This window comes from Triturus cristatus, chromosome 1_1 (genome assembly GCF_964204655.1).
Source record: "Triturus cristatus chromosome 1_1, aTriCri1.1, whole genome shotgun sequence".
In the NCBI taxonomy this organism is placed as follows: Eukaryota; Metazoa; Chordata; class Amphibia; order Caudata; family Salamandridae; genus Triturus; species Triturus cristatus.
The window spans coordinates 140,882,701-140,903,599 of NC_140579.1; the positions used below are offsets into that span (position 1 = coordinate 140,882,701).

The following is a 20,899-nucleotide window of genomic DNA, read 5'->3' on the forward strand; positions in this document are numbered from 1 at the left end:
CTTGTCTATGGTCTCACTGTGTTCCACCCCAGATCCCGGTCTGTCCCCCCTTGACCTGGATGTCTCTAGACCACCCTTGGCCACGGTCTCGCTGTGTTCCACCCCAGATCCCGGTCTGTCCCCCTTCACCTGGATGTTTCTAGACCACCCTTGGCCACGGTCTCGCTGTGTTCCACCCCAGATCCCGGTCTGTCCCCCTTCACATGGATGTCTCTAAACCACCCTTGACTACAGTCTCACTGTGTTCCACCCCAGATCCCGGTCTGTTTCCCCTTCAGCTGGATGTCTCTAGACCGCCCTTGTCTATGGTTTCACTGTGTTCCACCTCAGATCCCGGTCTGTTCCCCTTTCACCTGGACGTCTCTAGACCACCCTTGGCCACGGTCTCACTGTGTTCCACCCCAGATCCCGGTCTGTTCTCCCTTCACCTGGATGTCTCTAGACCGCCCTTGTCTGTGGTCTCACTGTGTTACACCCCAGATCCCGGTCTGTTCCCCCTTCACCTGGATGTCTCTAGACCGCCCTCGTCTATGGTCTTACTGTGTTCCACCCAAGATCCCCCTCTGTCCCCCCTTCACCTGGACGTCTCCTCCCAAGTCTTCTTTAGGCGGTGCACTGCGTTGGACTGAAGCGCAGATATGATGGCATACAGGGATGAAAAATTCTTCAAGGCACGGCACTCCTGGAGAGGTAAAAAGCGTTGTAGTTATAAAGAGATCCGGCAAGATAAGAAGGGAGGTAGCAGGGCAAAGAGAGGCAAAGAAAAAAAGAGACTGAAAGTAGAGTAAGGGAGAGCAGCATAGAGCGCAAGGTAGTAGGCCAGGTGACAGTGGAGAGTAGGGCAGAGCAGCATACAGCGTGGGGTAGGGGGCCAGGTGACAGAGGAGGTAAGGCAGAGCAGCATAGAGCGCGAGGTATTGTGCCAGGTGACAGTGGAGAGTAAGGCAGAGCAGCATAGAGCACGAGGTAAGGGCCAGGTGACAGAGGAGAGTAAGGCAGAGTAGCATAGAGCGCGAGGTAGGGGCCAGGTGACAGTGGAGAGTAAGGCAGAGCAGCATAGAGCGCGAGGTAGGGGCCAGGTGACAGTGGAGAGTAGGGCAGAGCAGCACAGAGCGCGAGGTAGGGGACAGGTGACAGTGGAGAGTAAGGCAGAGCAGCATAGAGCGCGAGGTAGGGGCCAGGTGACAGTGGAGAGTAGGGCAGAGCAGCATAGAGCGCGAGGTAGTGGGCCAGGTGACAGTGGAGAGTAAGGCAGAGCTGCATAGAGCGCGAGGTAGGGGCCAGGTGACAGTGGAGAGTAGGGCAGAGCAGCATAGAGCGCGAGGTAGGGGCCAGGTGACAGTGGAGAGTAAGGCAGAGCAGCATAGAGCGCGAGGTAGGGGCCAGGTGACAGTGGAGAGTAAGGCAGAGCAGCATAGAGTGCGAGGTATTGTGCCAGGTGACAGTGGAGAGTAGGGCAGAGCAGCATAGAGCTCGAGAAAGGGGCCAGGTGACAGTGGAGAGTAAGGCAGAGCAGCATAGAGCGCGAGGTAGGGGCCAGGTGACAGTGGAGAGTAGGGCAGAGCAGCATAGAGCGCGAGGTAGTGGGCCAGGTGACAGTGGAGAGTAAGGCAGAGCAGCATAGAGCGCGAGGTAGGGGCCAGGTGACAGTGGAGAGTAAGGCAGAGCAGCATAGAGTGCGAGGTATTGTGCCAGGTGACAGTGGAGAGTAAGGCAGAGCAGCATAGAGCGCGAGGTAGGGGGCCAGGTGACAGTGGAGAGCAAGGCAGAGCAGCATAGAGCTCGAGGAAGGGGCCAGGTGACAGTGGAGAGTAAGGCAGAGCTGCATAGAGCGCGAGGTAGGGGCCAGGTGACAGTGGAGAGTAGGGCAGAGCAGCATAGAGCGCGAGGTAGGGGCCAGGTGACAGTGGAGAGTAAGGCAGAGCAGCATAGAGCGCGAGGTAGGGGCCAGGTGACAGTGGAGAGTAAGGCAGAGCAGCATAGAGTGCGAGGTATTGTGCCAGGTGACAGTGGAGAGTAGGGCAGAGCAGCATAGAGCTCGAGGAAGGGGCCAGGTGACAGTGGAGAGTAAGGCAGAGCAGCATAGAGCACGAGGTAGGGGCCAGGTGACAGTGGAGAGTAGGGCAGAGCAGCATAGAGCGCGAGGTAGGGGCCAGGTGACAGTGGAGAGTAAGGCAGAGCAGCATAGAGTGCGAGGTATTGTGCCAGGTGACAGTGGAGAGTAAGGCAGAGCAGCATAGAGCGCGAGGTAGGGGCCAGGTGACAGTGGAGAGTAGGGCAGAGCAGCATAGAGTGCGAGGTATTGTGCCAGGTGACAGAGGAGGTAAGGCAGAGCAGCATAGAGCGCAAGGTAGTGGCCAGGTGACAGTGGAGAGTAGGGCAGAGCAGCATAGAGCTCGAGGTAGGGGCCAGGTGACAGTGGAGAGTAAGGCAGAGCAGCATAGAGCGCGAGGTAGGGGCCAGGTGACAGTGGAGAGTAGGGCAGAGCAGCATAGAGCGCGAGGTAGGGGCCAGGTGACAGTGGAGAGTAGGGCAGAGCAGCATAGAGCTCGAGGAAGGGGCCAGGTGACAGTGGAGAGCAAGGCAGAGCAGCATAGAGCTCGAGGAAGGGGCCAGGTGACAGTGGAGATTAAGGCAGAGCAGCATAGAGTGCGAGGTAGTGGGCCAGGTGACAGTGGAGAGTAGGGCAGAGCAGCATAGAGCGCGAGGTAGGGGCCAGGTGACAGAGGAGAGTAAGGCAGAGCAGCATAGAGCGCGAGGTAGTGGGCCAGGTGACAGTGGAGAGTAAGGCAGAGCAGCATAGAGCGCGAGGTAGGGGCCAGGTGACAGTGGAGAGTAGGGCAGAGCAGCATAGAGCGCGAGGTAGTGGGCCAGGTGACAGTGGAGAGTAAGGCAGAGCAGCATAGAGCGCGAGGTAGGGGCCAGGTGACAGTGGAGAGTAAGGCAGAGCAGCATAGAGCGCGAGGTAGGGGCCAGGTGACAGTGGAGAGTAGGGCAGAGCAGCATAGAGCGCGAGGTAGTGGGCCAGGTGACAGTGGAGAGTAAGGCAGAGCAGCATAGAGCGCGAGGTAGGGGCCAGGTGACAGTGGAGAGTAGGGCAGAGCAGCATAGAGCGCGAGGTAGTGGGCCAGGTGACAGTGGAGAGTAAGGCAGAGCAGCATAGAGCGCGAGGTAGGGGGCCAGGTGACAGTGAAGAGAGGGGAATGAAGAGGACAGTGCCGGCCACGAGGCTCCTCACCTCCGCCACCTTTATCCACTTCTCCAGGATCCGCGCCCTCTGCTGGGGCCGCAGCTGGGTGTTGCTGAGGCAGGAGCTGATGACCACATTGGCCAACTTATTAAACTGGGACACGGTGGCGCGGACGCTGGGGCAGCGGGGCTCGCTTCCCTTCTTGTCACGTGCAGACCAGACACAGCCTAAGCAGTGGTATGGCACAACCTTTCGAAAAAGATCCTGAAAGAGACATAAGGCGAGAGAGTGAGGGACGCTGGTCGTGTGAGTGTGGCGTCAGAAGGCCGCCATCTTTCTTGACATCCAGAGCCACTTTTCTATGCGATGCTGAAGGTCAAGCGTTCCCCCACCCTGATTCTGCCCTCAAACATGAGCAAGTGGTAAGGCGTTATTGCGTTTGACAGCATTGCCATCAGCACCAACAGACTGCTGATTCCAATAAATGTCTAGTTTCAGGTCCCGTAAGACAAGCTAGAGAGGGTCTTTGTGAAGGAGACCTCCCTTCCCAGCCCCAGGATCCCAACACTTCTTACTAGTGGCCCATAAATTCTGCCCCAATTTTAATGTTATTAAATGGCTCGAGTGTTACTGGATGTGTGGGACAGAGTGTCATTAACACTCGTCCTAAGTCTGTCTCACACTTCCTAACTACTGGACCAGCCCCGTTGAGGGCTCCAGCCGCAATGTCGTGATCAAGTTGCCAGGCCCCCTTTCCGTAGATACAGTAGATCAGGCTAAAGGTTTTAACATTGTTATTGTCCTGGAACAGCCATCTGAAATAGGTATTTGCTCAAGATTACACTGTGTTTAGGCCAGTGCAGCTGTTGAAACCCAAAATAAAAGGTTGAAAACCTGGCTCGGCTCAAACCTGCAGGCACATGGACTAAGAAAGGGGCTTCCAAGAGGCACAGACAGAATTTGTATCTAGAAAAGTCTGCTTCTCCCTGCTGGAGAGTGATTGTTGGGGCTCCGCCCTATGGCCTTCTCCCCGAGGACAGCCAAACGGACGCTACTTACTGCATCTAACAGGGTCAGCTGAGCCGCCACGTGGTCTGCCAGGAAGATCAGGATATCCAGGACCTCCCCGGGGGCAGCGTCGCTTGCCTCAGGAGACGTAGGACTCAGTTGGTCTTCAGTTGTTGCTGGAAAACAGAAAAACAGGTCAACGGTATGTCGGCGTTAGTCACACGTCCTCTCTGACAGCCCGCCGGTGGCGTCTGAGCTTCGCCCTAGGACCTGTTTCTTTTAGTGTTTCCTCTTGCCCCGAGCTCCAGGTTATATTAGTCCACACTTTGGGAAACACTGTAAACTGCCAATAGCGTGAGAGACCTCACCTGCAAGCAATGGAGCATCCAACCCAGCACCACCACTGCAGGCACTGGCTCATGCCCGCGGTGACATGAGACAATGAGCCAAACCATCTCTCAAGCCAACAGGGGACCTCTTCTGAAGACCCGAGAGCCGCAAATGTACAAATATTTTAATATATATGAATTAAATGTAAATGCAAACACGAATGAAGTCATACTTTTTTGCACTTACATTGAAATTTTAAATTCAATTTTTTGCATTTGAATTTATTCCCTTTTCCATTTAAATTAAAATCATATAAATGTATATATTTGTATATTTGATTCCTGGTTTCAATCCTTCCCTCTGAAAATTGTTTCATGTGGATGTGATTGTTTTAGAAACATACTTGTTGAATACTACAATCTTCCTTTGGAAGCTCTTGTCTTGTAGAATTTTAATGGTCCTGACTTCCCCGTTAGTGGGCTGCCCTCATTCTCTTTCTTTGATGTGATCTCCTAGCTTCTGGCTATGAATCCTGCTGCTAGTACTGCCAGGCTGGGTTAGGGAAGAACCCTGCTGCTAGTATCCTGCTGCTAGTAGTGCCAGGCTGGGTTAAGTAAGAATCCTGCTGCTTGTACTGCCAGGCTGGGTTTGGTAAGTATCCTGCAACTAGTACTGCCAGGCTGGGTTAGGGAAGAACCCTGCTGCTAGTACTGCCAGGCTGGTTTGGGTATGAATCCTGCTGCTACTACTGCCAGGCTGGGTTAGGGAAGAACCCTGCTGCTAGTACTGCCAGGCTGGTTTGGGTATGAATCCTGCTGCTAGTACTGCCAGGCTGGGTTAGGGAAGAACCCTGCTGCTAGTACTGCCAGGCTGGATTGGGTATGAATCCTGCTGCTAGTACTGCCAGGCTGGTTTAGGTAAGAATCCCGCTGCTAGTACTGCCAGGCTGGGTTAGGGAAGAACCCTGCTGCTAGTACTGCCAGGCTGGTTTGGGTATGAATCCTGCTGCTACTACTGCCAGGCTGGGTTAGGGAAGAACCCTGCTGCTAGTACTGCCAGGCTGGTTTGGGTATGAATCCTGCTGCTAGTACTGCCAGGCTGGGTTAGGGAAGAACCCTGCTGCTAGTACTGCCAGGCTGGATTGGGTATGAATCCTGCTGCTAGTACTGCCAGGCTGGTTTGGATATGAATCCTGCTGCTACTACTGCCAGGCTGGGTTAGGGAAGAACCCTGCTGCTAGTACTGCCAGGCTGGTTTGGGTATGAATCCTGCTGCTAGTACTGCCAGGCTGGGTTAGGGAAGAACCCTGCTGCTAGTACTGCCAGGCTGGATTGGGTATGAATCCTGCTGCTAGTACTGCCAGGCTGGTTTAGGTAAGAATCCCGCTGCTAGTACTGCCAGGCTGGGTTAGGTAAGAATCCCGCTGCTAGTACTGCCAGGCTGGTTTGGGTATGAATCCTGCTGCTCGTACTGTCAGGCTGGTTTGGAAATTAATCCTGCTGCTAGTACTGCCAGGCTAGTTAGGGTATGAATCCTGCTGCTAGTCCTGCTAGGCTGGTTTAGGGGTGAATCCTGCTGCTAGTACTGCCACGCTGGTTTGTGTATGAATCCTGCTGCTCGTACTGCCAGGCTGGGTTAGTTAATACTCTTGCTGCTAGTACTGCCAGGCTGGATTAGGTAAGGATCCTGCTACTAGTACTGCCAGGCTGGTTTGGGTATGAATCCTGCTGCTTGTACTGCCAGGCTTGTTTGGGTATGAATCCTGCTGCTAGTATTGCCAGGCTGGTTTAGAAATAAACCCTGCTGCTACTACTGCCAGGCTAGTTAGGGTATGAATTCTGCTGGGTGCTAGTCCTGCTAGGCTGGTTTGGGTATGAATCCTACTGCTCGTACTGCCAGGCCGGTTTGGAAATGAATCCTGCTGCTAGTACTGCCAGGCTAGTTATGGTATGAATCCTGCTGCTAGTCCTGCTAGGCTGGTTTAGGTATGAATCCTGCTGCTAGTACTGCCAGGCTGGTTTGGGAATGAATCCTGCTGCTAGTACCGCCAGGCTGGGTTAAGTAAGTATTCTGCTGCTAGTACTGCCAGGCTAGTTTGGGAATTAATCCTGATGGTAGTACTGCCAAGCTAGTTAGTGTATGACTCCTGCTACTAGTACTGCTAGGCTGGTTTGGATAATGAATCCTGCTGCTAGTACTGCAAGGCTAGTTTGGGAATTAATCCTGCTGCTAGTACCGCCAGGCTGGGTTGAGTAAGAATTCTGGTGCTAGTAGTGCCAAGCTGGTTTGGGAATTAATCCCGCTGCTAGTACCTCCAGGCTAATTTGGGAATGAATCCTGCTGCTAGTACTGCCAAGCTGGGTTAGGGAAGAATCCTGCTGCTAGTACCGCCAGGCTAATTTGGATTTGAATCCTGCTGTTCGTATCACCAGGCTGGGTTGGGTAAGAATCCTGCTGCTAGTAGGAGATGATGGACGGAGCGCTGAAACTTTTCAGACACTCACCCCCAGTCACAGATATGGGTTGAATCCTTCATTGTTCTTTAGCTCACTTCGCCACCCCAGTTCAGACACAGCTATATGCAAATCAGTCCTGACCTTGTGCCTCATGGGAACAGTCCAGCCCGAACTGCCAAGCCATGTCTTCCCTGGACCGGAAACAAGCATCCTGGGACCGGTTTCGGGCTAACAGCCCTCATCAGCCAGGCTAGCTTGATTCCAGTGGCAAAGTGAGCAAGGGTCCCACGTCTGGGCGTAATCCTTCACCCAGACCTGATGGTCAGTGGGTGTGATCTGAACTGGAGTTATGAAAGGTGTACACAGAAGGGGGCGCCACCATTATTAATGCCACCTAGACCCTCTAACGCGTCTATGTTCTAGTTTCTGTCGTATTTATTCCTAGGCAAGCTGAGGGTCTGGGCTTAGACTCCAAATACATCAGTCCTTCTCTGCAGGAGGGAGCGGTCCCTGACTGACTGAAGAACAGGTCAACTCCACTGTTTCTACTCAGAGGCCGCAGGCAACTCTACAACCTCAAAAACATAGTGTTCTGCTTTAACCGAAGGAGCGCCTTCGCTGTGTGGGGAGTACATATGGCCAGGCTGGAGGAACAGCTTGTTACCGTATCGAAGGCCCTTGTGGGCATCGGGGATCCTAAGGTCTGTGCCTCAAGGGAGACAAGACCGGAGTGCCAGCCATGGGAACAGAACCCCATTCTTAAGACCCCTTCTACCTTTTGAGGCCAATGTAGAATTTGAGTTGACATGCGAAGACTTTGACATTAGGCTGGAAGACAATTTTAGTATCAATTCTCTTCCATACTATGTCAAACTCTTCCAAAACTCTGATGAACTCCATTACACAAGCTTTCTAGAGCTGTGGTGGGTTTTGTGAAATGAGGCAGCCCCTCCTTCGCAAGTCTCAAGATCTTCATTTTCACACATTCTACAGTTTCTTCGTGACTAACACAATTTTCGCTGTATGCCATCCTCCATGAGGATGTACCACCTTTCCGCTCTTCCCTCATTAACTTCCATCTCCTTTGATTTCTCCCTCCAGCCTGGCCAAGTTTAAATGTCCTTCAGCCCAACAGCCAGAACTGTATCCTTCCTGTGGAGGGATAGGGAGACACCCTCATCCTTTCTTTGATTATTTCTTTGAAGTCCTTTTCCGTTCTCCCTTCCAAGTGCTTACATTCCTTCAGCTCAGTCGTAAGTGTTTGCCAGCGTTCGGCACCAGCACTTTTCTCATCACCGGCACTGCTTTCTGACAGACCACCACATCGTGGCGCTGTCTGTACATTTTTTTAAAAAAAAACAGTTCAACAGAGCCGTTTAAAATTCAATAACTATTAAAATAACCATACGTTGTCCACATTGTTTTTACGGCTTTAGTGACGTGGATGAATCCAAATTGTCACCGTTTTTGGGATGCAAGATTGGTTCTGGCACTTGGCAGTGCTGGAGTGGCGTCTTGTGAAAGTCTTTGGGCCCTGGCACTTATGTTTTTTTATTTATTTATTTATTTATTACACATTAAGCACCGCATCAGCTTCCAGTTGAATCATTCAGCTGGTCTGTAGGACTCAGGATGATATAAACCCGGTCTCTTGTTAAGAAAACCTTCTCTCCTATATACCTCTTCCATGAACCTCAAGGCACTATCCGTGGTAACAGCAGTTACCTTGACTCCTGGCCACGTAGAATTGCGAGTCATTAACACCATGATGTACCGCAGTGTTCACCGCATCACGCCAAATGCACAAAGTGTTTCTCCAGTCCCACTTTGTGGTAACCCCTAGATAGCCACAGCAGGAGGTGGCTAATTATTAAACCTCATCATTCCTCTCACACTGGATAGAGGAACTCGTTAACCTCTCCGCCTCCTTCTTGAACCATGTCCACCAAAAGTCAACCCTTTACCTCCTCTTAGAGCTGTAAATGTCCAGGTGCCCCACGCGTGTTATGTTAAGAAACTCGCTTCAGGCTGCTTCAGGAGGTACCATCCCTTCTGGTGGTACTATTCCTTCTGGTGGTACCATCCCTTGAGGAGGTATCATCCCTTCAGGAGGTACCATCCCTTCTGGTGGTACTATCACTTCTGGAAGTACCATCCCTTCTGGCGGTACCATCCCTTCAGGAGGTACCATCCCTTCAGGAGGTACCATCCCTTCTGGTGGTACTATCACTTCTGGAAGTACCATCCCTTCTGGCGGTACCATCTTTTCATGAGGTACCATCCCTTCTGGCAGTACCATCTCTTCTACCGGTACCATCCCTTCTGCCGGTACCATCCCTTCTGGCGGTACCATCCCTTCTCAAGGTCTTGGCTCCTCCCACACCGTACACTATAGTTTCTCGACCTCCCTGCAGCTGTGGCTGCTGCATTTCTTGTGAAGGGAGATGCTTTCAGACTACTGCTTGTAGACATGCCTCAGTTCCGTGCTTACAACAGCAGATTCTTTGAACCCCTTCTGTTGCTTCACTCAAAATGACATTATCCCTTTCACCGAGCATTAGCTCACCTCTGGGCCAGGGCTTCCAAAGCAGGGTGATGGATGAATGCTTGAATTAATCTCAGCCACTGGCAGTTGCTCATGGGCCGCATCCCAGTCCATCGTTCTTTCGCTCACCACGCCACCCCAGTTTGTACCCCGCAATATGCAAATCAGTCTCGACCCTGCGCCAATGGGAGCAGTCCAGCCCGAGCTGCCAGGACATGTCCTCCGTGGACTGGAACACAGGCAACTCAAGACCAGTTTTACCCTAGTTGGGCCCAGTCTCCGGGCTAGCCTAGCGCCACAGTTCTTGAATACATGTGACTTGCGGATTAGGAACAAAGGTAGACTGAGTATCAAAAATCCAGTTGTGTCGACACAGAGATGTGGAGAAAAGAGAAAGAACACGCTTTATTGAAAAATGTTGGAAAGGCAGCCTGGACAACCCCTGAAATCTGGTCTTTCTTATTCCTAAACTAGACTTTTGACACCCGGTGCTGGAAGGTGGGCAACGGTCTCACTGGGCACAGGATTTCTGTCTTGTCACTGTTGAGTTTTCGATGGTTGTGACTCTTCTAACACTCCACTTTGGTTCTGAAAACCATGACAATGCTAAGTCTTTCAACCCTAGCTCAGATAAAACATAATTGCAAGAAAAAAAACCCTAGCTTGGATAGTCTCTTCAGCAAGATTTGATAGTTCACTGTGTCGAAAGCTGCAGAAAGATCTAATAAAATCAGGTCAGTTGAGATATTGGAATCTACATAGCGACACAAATCATCGAAGACCAACAGGACTGTCAGCTCAGTAAGGCGTCCAGGGTGGAAGGCCGTCTGGACAGAATGAACAAGCTAACTGGACTTTGTAAAAAAAATTGGACAACTGGACAAAAACAGCTCTCTCACAGTTTATCCATGGAAGGGTGACCGACATTGGCTGGTAAGTTGTCCTCTTCGCCTCTGAACCATTCAATTCCTCAGCAGGCGAACCTCAATGCTCAACCACTGCTCCCTTCCAAGCCCAACATCTTCCTCTGACCATCACCTGACCATATCTTCTCATATAGTCTCAACTCCTACAACTACGCTGATGTGATCTAAAGCACGAAAATGAATCTGATGAGTCCGGAGCCATGGGAAAATGACTACAGGCATATCATCAGTGGGTACATGCCAACCATCTCCAACCTAATGCCCCAAAAAACTCGAGTTATATCTGGGATAACTGGATGACCCACTACCCTTCACCCATTCGATTCCAGGAATAGGACCCCGACTCGCAGGACGAGGAGAGTCTAAGGATGACCATAGACTCCAATCAGTCGCTTATACCACAGAACATCAAGTGCCAACCGAGGCTTCCATGTGATGAGAGGTCTTTACAAATGTTCACATACTTTGATCCCTGCAAAAAGTCTGAGGCACACTTGCATTCGGTGCTTTGCCATCATGACTGTACCAATTGGTTCTATCTTGCAGCTCCCTTGCTATTGGTTCAGAAACTAGATAATCCAAAATGTGGCTCCCAGACAGCTTCCCAACCTGCCTAATGCTGACCCTAATCACACCTAGTTTCATTTCCCTTGACTGGCTCCCAGCTGATAGGTGGATTACATTTAGAGCAGTATATATAGCTCACTGAACAATGCAAATGACTGAGTAAATCACTCTTTCTCTAGCAATACATCTCATCTACTGTCAAAGAAAACCTCTGTGCTGAATGCAGACGCCGCAGGTGCCTGTACCTCCTGTCAAAAAGACACAGACCGTAGCAGCCTTCCTTTCCGTTCCGCCAGCTAAGGTTTGGAATTCAAGGGCTGCTCCGATAAAGAGAATTACAGAAACCATTAAAGACTTAGGGCCTGATTTAGATCTCAGTGGACGGGTTACTCTGTCACATCGGTGACGGATATCCCCTCTGCCGAAATATAAATCCCATAGGATATATTGGGATTTATATTTCGGCGGACGGGATATCTGTTACCATTGTGACGGAGTAACAATCTCATAGGGTATAATGGGATTTATATTTCGGCAGACGGGATAACCCGTCCACCAAGATCTAAATCACTGCCCTTACTTCTTCTCATCATTATAACCAGAAGATGCAGAGTGCAAACTGTGCAAACTGTTGAGCACCCAGTAGATGGTGCATTAGAGTTTAAACGTCCCCTTGAATGTTTGTTGGGTGAGCACCTAGAAATAGGCTTGCATTATACAAGCAAAATAACCGTGTTTAAAGCTGCCTACGCCTGGCCGAACACTCTTACCACCATTTGTGCTCCGTATCTTCTCCAACATCTGCAAGAGGGAGTCCCGTCGCCGGCCAGGGCCAGATCCCTCTCCAAACTCCCTGGTAAGGTAGGCAGAGAAGCGTTCCAGAAGAGCAGGGTCCAGGGAGCCGCAAAAGTCCTCAGGGTACCAGTCCATCCAGGAGCAGAAGACAGAGGATGCAGCCCTGAGAAAGAGGAACAAGATGCATCTATGAAGGGCAGCGTCAGCACAAGCAAGAAACACCAGCACATGGCAGAGATCAACAAGACGTCAGCACTACATCTACTATTATCCCATCCTTGTCGCCAAATGAAGTAAGGGAATACGAGAAGGCAATCCGGTAAGGTAAGAAGATTTATTCTGGTATCACGGCACCCACAGCCAGGCGCCCCCGCTGCGTACCAGGATCTCCACCAACTGATTAACGTTGGCAGAATCCTGGCACGCATCGTTCTGTGCCCGACTGTGGAACTAAAAGCAAATAAACACATGAGCTGCGAGACACGCTCTCACGCTTCCAGCACGAGAGCGTATAACAATATGCAGCATACTACAACTACCAGCAAAAGATAGCAGCACAAGCGGGAGTTTGGGCCACACAGAACAGAGGTCTAGGAAGGGGTACCTTCAGCACGAGCTGGAGACAGACCAAACGGGAACAATATATAAGATGGGGTCTGTGGAGGACTGTATCAGAAGGAGACTGCAGCAGGTGGGACAGACAGCACAAACGTATGTGAGGAGCAACCTTAGCATAGGGTAGAGACAATGGGACAGACAGACGAGAGGTGGTCTAGTATGATCAAGAGCTTCAGAAAAGCAGGAGATGGCAGCATCTAAGAAAGACTGATATCTGGGGTCTTTGAGGGGCATGTGGGGGTAAGTGGAGAAGAGAACTATGGAAGCGCTTGGGTCAGAGCAGAAACACGGAATACGTGTGCAGTTCATGCACACTCTGCACTCCTTGTGTGTAAACTCCTTCTCACTCAAACCTTGTGTGCAGCTCCAGGGTGCTCACCCAACTCCCTCCACTCACTATACCCTCAACCCTGTACCCATGCACTCACGTATGCAGTTCTAGGGGACTCTCTCGCCCTTTGGACTTCATGCTCCTGGTCGCTTCGAAGGCTTCCAACCTGCAAAGATGAGCGGGGTCAGTATTCTCCAATTGATGTCACCCTGCAAATCTCTTTAGATTTCTTCACTTTATTTTACAGCAGTCCTTTTAATTTAATGAACAAAACCACATTTCCCATGGAACACTGGGAATAGTAAAAACAAACAATGGACAAGCAGTCCCATAGTCCAACGGGTGTCCAATCAAAGGCCAGCATCACCTACCCTGCAAGAAGACTGTCTTCGACTCACCTGCTCCTCACGCTCCAGTATGCATGATGGCGCTCCCATGCCCAGTTGTAGTGTGGGGTGCTGCTTGTCCCCCAGAATCAGCAATCTTAACCCACTGTGCTGCAAGCGAGGTCCCTCTCACACACCCAGTCCCCCTGGAGGGTATTTGCAAGCCCAGCGCACTAGGGCAGTTTTTTGTCTTCCTTCTGTCCCACAGCAAAAAATAGACTCTCACTTGCCTGGTCTCACCAAGCGCTAGTCTAGCTGTCCTTGAGTCTTCCCTAAGAGCCTTTCTCACCCTCACCTGGACACACGGGTCCGACTCACTCTCGTCTGCCCCCAGGATGCTTTATTTCATTCACCTGCATGTAGGACACTATCCCATACTCAACTGCCAGTCATGCCCAGCCCATCCTTTTCCCGTGGGAGCCTGGCTCACACTCACCTGTCCCTGGAGACAAGGGGTTACATCCAGGAGGAACCACAAGAGTGCATCCATACCCGTGAAGGCCCTGAAAGTTACTCTACCCGGCATCACCCCTGCACGTCAGTGTATGCTCGAACTACAGAATGTGCACTTATTTCTTTCTAAATTATGGGTTTGCTTTGCAATCAAACACAACTGTGTACCACAGCTTGAAGAGTTCATGCCCATCCAACTACATGGCTCCTTCTGTTATCCTCCATAACATATTTCTAGCTCAAAATAACAGTGTGTGCACGAATGTCGTGACAGTGTCCCATCCACTTGCATAACTACAACCAGCATGACAATATATATCCATAGGGGCGATAATGTTACTAATTGTGTGAAGCACCCTGTTAACTGCAGTATATGAAATGAACATCACATGTGGAACATGCAAAGGCTGGCATTGCACTGAATGTAAACAACCTGAAAAACGACATCCCTTATACTGCACTAACATAACATTGGGCTCCCACAAAGAAGCGTACTACCGGTCTGCAAAGCGCGTCAGCCCCCCTCATTAGGGGAAGTAGAACTATATCAATACTCATATCGGGCCACACCAAAAAAGCTGTATTATAACGTTCCAGTTTCATCGCGAAGGCCTATCTCAGTCTCACCTGCCTTGCAGGAGACACACTTGCCCACCTTGAGAAAGGTCATCTCACACTCACCTGCCCCGTTGGAGGGTGCTTTATACTCACCTGCCCATCACCAGAGATCTGTTCTACTCTCACCTGCTGCTTGGGAGGTGTCCCCGTCTTGGCTGTCCTGCTGGTATCCGTCTCTCTGTTACATACCCTATAGTATGCCCTTTCACACTCCTCCTTCTATAAGCTATCTCATACTCACCTGCACACTTAACACTCCATCATCATAAATCTGCCTCACTGGTGCTTAGAAGGCCGCCTTACACTCGCCTACCCTGTGGAAGGCTGTCTCACACTTACCTACCGTGTGAGAGGCCACATCACGCCTGCCTGTCCAGGAGCAGAGGGCTTGCATACATTCACCTGTCCTGTGCTTGTTGCCATTCACCTGTCCAGGTCCAGAGTACTTACATACATTCACCTGTCCAGAGCTGATCTTAACCCCCAGAGCCTGTGTCCCTGACCCTCAGTTACTTACCTGTAACTGGCGCCTCTTCGAGGTGCCCCCAGTCTCCGTAGGATAACATGGAGCCCAGTGACCTCTGCACCCGGCCGCCCCAGCACCACTGGTGGTGAAAAGTTGGTGCTGCCTTGTACCCCCCCCCCTTGTGCTTGCTTTAACCCCTGGGGCCTCTGCCCTGAATCCGCGGGTACCTACCTGCAAACAGAACCTCTTGTGGGTGGCCTAGTTTACATTGACTAACATTGGACCCAGTGACCTCTGCACCCGGCCGCCCCAGCGCCACTGGTGGTGGCGCAGTACCTATCTTGGTCCGACCCTTGCCCAGTGTTGACCAAAACCCCTGGAGACTGAATCTCAAAACCTTTTACTTACCTGTAATTTACTCACCTGTCTTTCCTCCCAAAGGATTGCATTGGTCTCTCACTGTATTGGTCTCTCACTATATTGTACTAAGTGTTATCCTGCATTCAAAGTATCTCCTTCTGTATTGAAAAGCATTTCATGCACATGCAAAGTATTGTTTGATACAATACAAACCTCTTGCCAGTAATTTGAAAGTACTGAATAAAAGTACTTACCTGTAAATGAGTTCAACTTGGTCCCTACAAATAAAAGTAACTAAATTAATATTTTTGTACAAAACACTGGCCTGGAGTTACTCATTGAGTGTGTGTTCCTGTCTTGTATGAGTCTGTACACCGCATGCATTCACACTGCCCTCTGATAAGCTTAACTGCTCAGCCCAGCTACCACTATATTGAGGGTAAGGTATCATCTACTTTAACTTCTGCCATACCTGTGGGGACTCGCTGGACTTTGTGCACACTATACCTCTTTTTGTGTAGTATATACAGAGCCAGCTTACTACACTCCCCAAGTGAAGTGTAACGAGGAGAAATATCTTTATTTCTACTAGTTTTTCCTCTTTCTATGTGCGTTGCATTGAGGAAAATGCCTCAGGGGACTGTGTTTGTGCAGGAAGGTGTCCCTTCCTGCACAAAAGCAGTCCTGCTTACAACGCAGGCACCCTCACACCATGGGGCAATGGGGAGAAATAGCTTTATTTCTTCACCTGTTTTCCTCTTTCTAAGTGTGCTGTATTGAGGAAAATTCCCTATGGGACTGTTTTTGTGCAGGAAGGTGTTCCTCCCTGCACAAAACATTCCTGCTTACAATGCAGGCAAACCTACACCATGGTGCAAGAGTGCCTGCGTTGGCGCTAGGCAGCACATTGTGCGCCAGCACAGGGAGTGGACAGGAATTGTGCCGTATTATGTTAAATAAGGCACATTTCTGTCCGTCCCCTGTCACACACTACAGGGCAGCAAGGTGGCTTGCTGCGCTGCATGACTTTTTGATAAATAGGCCCCTTAAGTTTTTGGTGGGGTTAGACAAATGGATCGGTAGCTGGAGGGGATGCTGAACCGCGAAGTTCAGCCTTCAGGCCTGAAGGCATAATTAAGTACTCTGGGAGGCACTGCCTGATTTGGCATGTCGTCTAGAACTTAACCCACCTAGATGAAACTAGCAGGATATGCATATGCGATGAAATATGATCGCCCAAAATAACGGACACAACACATGTAACTCAATAGCAGAAAAGGCCACTTTATTGGACGAGGTAACTCATATTACTTCAGGCAACTTAATTTCCTAGAACAATTTCACAATTTGGGCCAAAACCATTTTATTATCACTATGCCTAACAAACTGTACATTTTTCAAGTAAAACCAATGTTTACTTTTTGCATTTCCATATTTTGTTTTCAATCCTTTTTCTTCCCTTTTCTTTAACGACTTACCAATAACGAGGGTTGGGTAAAATCCGCTCCAAATTTACCCTCCCCATCTTGCCTACACAACTATATTTGCCTGAGCGAGTACCTGTCCAACTGTGGCGAAACACACCTCCCCTCATGTAGCTATAACTATATATATATATATATATATATATATATATTTTTTTTTTTATATATATAGGGTGGGTGGGTGGGAGAAAACGAAGGTCCCTCACCTAAACGCCTCTAACAGCGCTGCGCCACTGAACGCTCGCGCACCTGACGTCATTATCTATCCTACGCCTCGCGCCGCCCGCTACACCTACGCGCCTACCTCATCCCTGTGGCCGTTCCATCTGGGCGAATGACCCCGGGGGGAGACCGCTCCGCTCTGCTCCCCCCGAGGCCCCCATTGAGGCATATTTAACCTTAGCCCTCATTTGTGTAATTATGTCTGAGATGTTTATAATTCATAGCATCATTCTAATGCACATGAGTTGTACACAAATACTGTATAATATATGATATAGCACAACAAAAACAATCACTGTAAGTGCATACTCGTTTCAGGGTCTGGGCTCTATGTGAACTACAATCACTGTAAGTGCATACTCGTTTCAGGGTCTGGGCTCTATGTGAACTAACGGGTTTATCCAACTTCTCACACACCCTTCTGCTAGAGCCTAACTCTGCAGGGGCAGATTGAGAGACACCTGCTAATGCCCACAGCTGCTTCCCAGGAAGCATCCCGGTGCTAGTGGCAGAATAATCAGAATGGCCCAAACCCTACAGAATCTCAGAGCCTAGACAGCAAAGAGGAAAGTCTTCAGATGATTACGAAAAGTTGATTCAGAGGGGGACGGAACGCAGCGCAATGGGAAGGGCCTTCCAGAGTTCGGTAGTCAAGAATGCAAAGGTCTTGCATACACTCACTTGTCCAAGAGGAGCTTCAGGACAGTCTCCACACTTGTGAAGACCCTGAAGGTGGCCAGAAAAGCCGGGACGTAGGACGTGTCCCCCATGGTGAAGGCCTGAAGGAGATGATGAACAAGTTTCGGCAGCGTGCCGCCCTTCAGGATGCGCACCTTGGGAGTCTCAGGAGTGTCCTTCAGCACCTCGCTGTCCACCTGTGAAAAGAGATGGGATACAAAGGTGAGATATGATGCCTGTGTGTGTTCACACCTCACATTTCAGATGTGCATCTCTCACAATGAAGATGTGTTGATGGTGTTTTCGAATCAAACACACAACAGGTGACGAAAGGATGCTTGCAACAAGTCTAACCACTGCCAATCGCTCGAGGTAGCAGTCCAACCCACCACACCACCTCAGATATGCAAATCGCCAAGGCAGCCCAAGACAGGTTTCGCTCTGACTGGTTCAGTTGGGTGTAGCCTGGTTCCAGTAGCACACTGAGGAAGGGACCTTCATCTGGACATACCCTTGGCCACTTAGGGAGTGACATCAAACACACAAAAGGTGATTAGAGGACGTGGGTCCCGTGCCACTGGAACCAACCTATTCCTGGAGGTTGAGCCCAAACTATGGTAAACCTGGACCTGGGTTGCTTGTATTCCGGCTCATGGAGGACTTGGCCTGCCAGTTCGGGCTGGACGGTTCTCAATGGAGAAGGGTCAAGGCTGATTTACATATAGCTGCGTCCAAACTGCGGTGGCATGGTGTGCAAAATAATGATGGACTTGGATGCGGCCTAAAGTAATTACCAATGGCTGAGATTAATGCAGGAATTCCAGCCATCATATTTTTGTATACTTTTGCTTATTAATAAATCGCATCCAAAAACAGCTTTAGAGATCAACAAGCAGCCAGGAATAAACTTTAAAAAGAAATATAGAGCCGAGCATCTCAAAGCCCAAACTGACCCATTGAAAAACTCAGAAACCTCTTTGATTTGGCAAGTTATGACCACCCTTGCTTCCCCAGACATTAACCTTCCACTCAACAAAAAAGTTTCTATATTCAAGGATTTATTTGCTGAAAAGATTCAAAGAGCGTGGTCACTGTTCTCTGCCTACTACTCCCAAAATATTGGAAACGACACCCAGTGAAAGCCGCAATTGAGCTGGGCGAAACACACCCTTTTCTGTAGACTCTAAAACAGAGCTGGATATCTCATCCCTACCTGAAATTCAACCGCAAAAAGAGAAGGGGTGATTTAGAGTTTGGTGGACAGGTCCTCCACAAGCATGGCGAAGTATTCGGCGTTCCCCCTCTATTTAGATTTGGGTCAACTTTCATGTTTCTGCCAGCGAACGTCTTACACCGATGGCCCGATGGATTTGCGGCAGTCAGTGTAAGTACATTAAACTGCCTGCCCTGGAAATCCTGGCAGTCCTGAACAGAAAAAAAAGAAAACTTACCTCTACGCCCTTGGAGAAAACTCCCATTGTGACAGGGTCATTAGACAATGGCTTGGAAAAACAACGCATGCTTTCGGAGTTTGAATTTATGAAAAAAAAAGTTTGCTTGGCGACCACAGGATACATGTTGGTTGCTTAGCAAAGTTTTAGGGCCTGATTACTATCTTGGCGGATGGGATACTCCGACACAAATGTGACGAATGTCCCGTCCTCCAAATTACAATTTCCATAGGATATAATGGAATAGTAATTTGGCGGACGTCTCATTTGTGATGGAGTAACCATGTACACCAAGATCTTAGTCAGGCCCTAGTGCCTTCAGAGAAGCAGGAAGGCACAGAGACCTCCTCCAGGCCGGTGAGATCTCTAAATACGGCAGGTGGCAATGACCTCAGCCACCATCGCGGGGGTGACCCGCCCGAAACCTCTAAATGAGGGCCTAAGTACTCCTTACTCTCTTCATCACCCAACTTTCCCCCCCATTCAGAAATCCCAACCTCTGGTCACCAGTTCTAATGTTCTGGATTTTACTCTGAACTGGAAGCAGCTACTGGACCTACACACGAAAACAGAAGATGAAGGCACTCAACTAAAACACCTTTTGCAATGGAAAATAGGAGGCCGTCTTGCAGAATCATATCTGCTCTCAGCGGAACAGACCCTGATCATCTCCAGTCTAGCCTATGACAATACTCTCTCAACAGGCCTCGTAAAAAACATCGTAAGATATAATGGGATTTATATTTCGGCAGACGGGATATTCTTCACCATTGTGACAGAGTAACCTGTCCGTCCAGATCTAAATCAAGCCCCGAGTCAGGTCCGTGGGTGGAATTCGCAGCGATGTTTCTGAGCCTACTTTGCCTCCCACTGATCCTGCGTATCGACCCTTCTTGGTAGGACAGAAGCATCGACAATTCAATACACTACATGGAGGGCTGTCACGTGCAATGCAAGGATTGAATGAACTCAGAATTCAGGCTCAATTCTTGAAAGGGGATCACGAAGGACTGGTTCCTGATCTGGAAAACCTTCAGCAGGGATTGGCCCACTGGAGCCACATAGAGATCGAGAAAGGACCAAGGACGATGAATACTATCCCTCCCATTCAACTCGCTCCACAAAATCGATAAACTGCATCACGCTGCACCGATCTGACTCTATATAGCGTAGAGAAGCCGCCATGGAAGGTACATGGTAGCATACTATAGTGGTTGCTATGATGAGAAATGTGTTGTCCAAGTCAAAATTATCACATGTGCATCCAACTTTGTCGCATGCACTGCCGGTGTTCGAGTAACGAACCTTTTTTTCACTACTCTATTTGTATTTTATTAAAAATATTTGCATCCGTCATCGAGGGTTCCTTGGATTTATATATTTACTTCCTCTTTGCATTGTTCATTTATTGTTGTTTGTTTTCATTGTTATGGCTACAAAACCATGAATAAAAGTCAAAAGCAAAAAAACTTAAAGCTGAGCTCGTTCTGTCAGTAAGCTGGTAGCTCACGCCTGGGGGTGTTAAACACGCATCCCCCCCCCCCCAATTCGTCCCTCTTTCGAGGTGATCCCCTCAATAGTATCTTTAGACACCTAGGGCCATATGTACAAAAGCTTTTTGCATTTCTTAACGGGCCGAATTTCAATTTCGGCCTGGTAAGAAATGCAAAACAAAGAGAGTTGGGAATCGCAAAATGCGATTTCTACCCAGAAGAAATCAAATTTAGCAATTCCCTAAGCACATGTACAAAACATTTCCTAAATGTGAAAAAAGGGCATTTAGGAAATGTTATTACCATCGACTCCAAGTCTATGGTAGCCATGCGCAATTTAATAAAAGCACCCCATAATTGCTTTTTTTAAAGTGACATAAGGCACACACATGCTCCTAGGGCATTTGTGCGCTTTACATGTGCACCACCTTTTTTGAAGGTGCATCAAGGGGGGCCTTAGGCCCAGAGGCACCCCTGGTTTTGCATTTCCAAATTTGCGATTTCCTATTTGGAAATGCAAAA

General features: G+C 49.5%; 1 protein-coding gene across 6 annotated transcripts in view; it reads right to left on the bottom strand.

Annotated features, from left to right (window-relative positions):
* RGL2 (ral guanine nucleotide dissociation stimulator like 2) overlaps positions 1-20,899 on the bottom strand; it is a 298,408-nt gene that overhangs the window by 64,500 nt on the left and 213,009 nt on the right. For 5 of the 6 annotated variants that reach the window (XM_085621611.1, XM_085621535.1, XM_085621834.1 and 2 more), the window contains 6 exons: positions 17,437-17,630; positions 12,864-12,932; positions 11,793-11,980; positions 4,250-4,374; positions 3,239-3,454; positions 579-682 (listed from right to left, as the gene is read on the bottom strand). In XM_085621611.1, coding sequence (XP_085477737.1) covers positions 579-682; positions 3,239-3,454; positions 4,250-4,374; positions 11,793-11,980; positions 12,864-12,932; positions 17,437-17,630 — 896 coding nt within the window. The remainder of the gene's footprint in view (positions 1-578; positions 683-3,238; positions 3,455-4,249; positions 4,375-11,792; positions 11,981-12,863; positions 12,933-17,436; positions 17,631-20,899) is intronic. The other variant, XM_085621911.1, reaches the window with a different exon arrangement.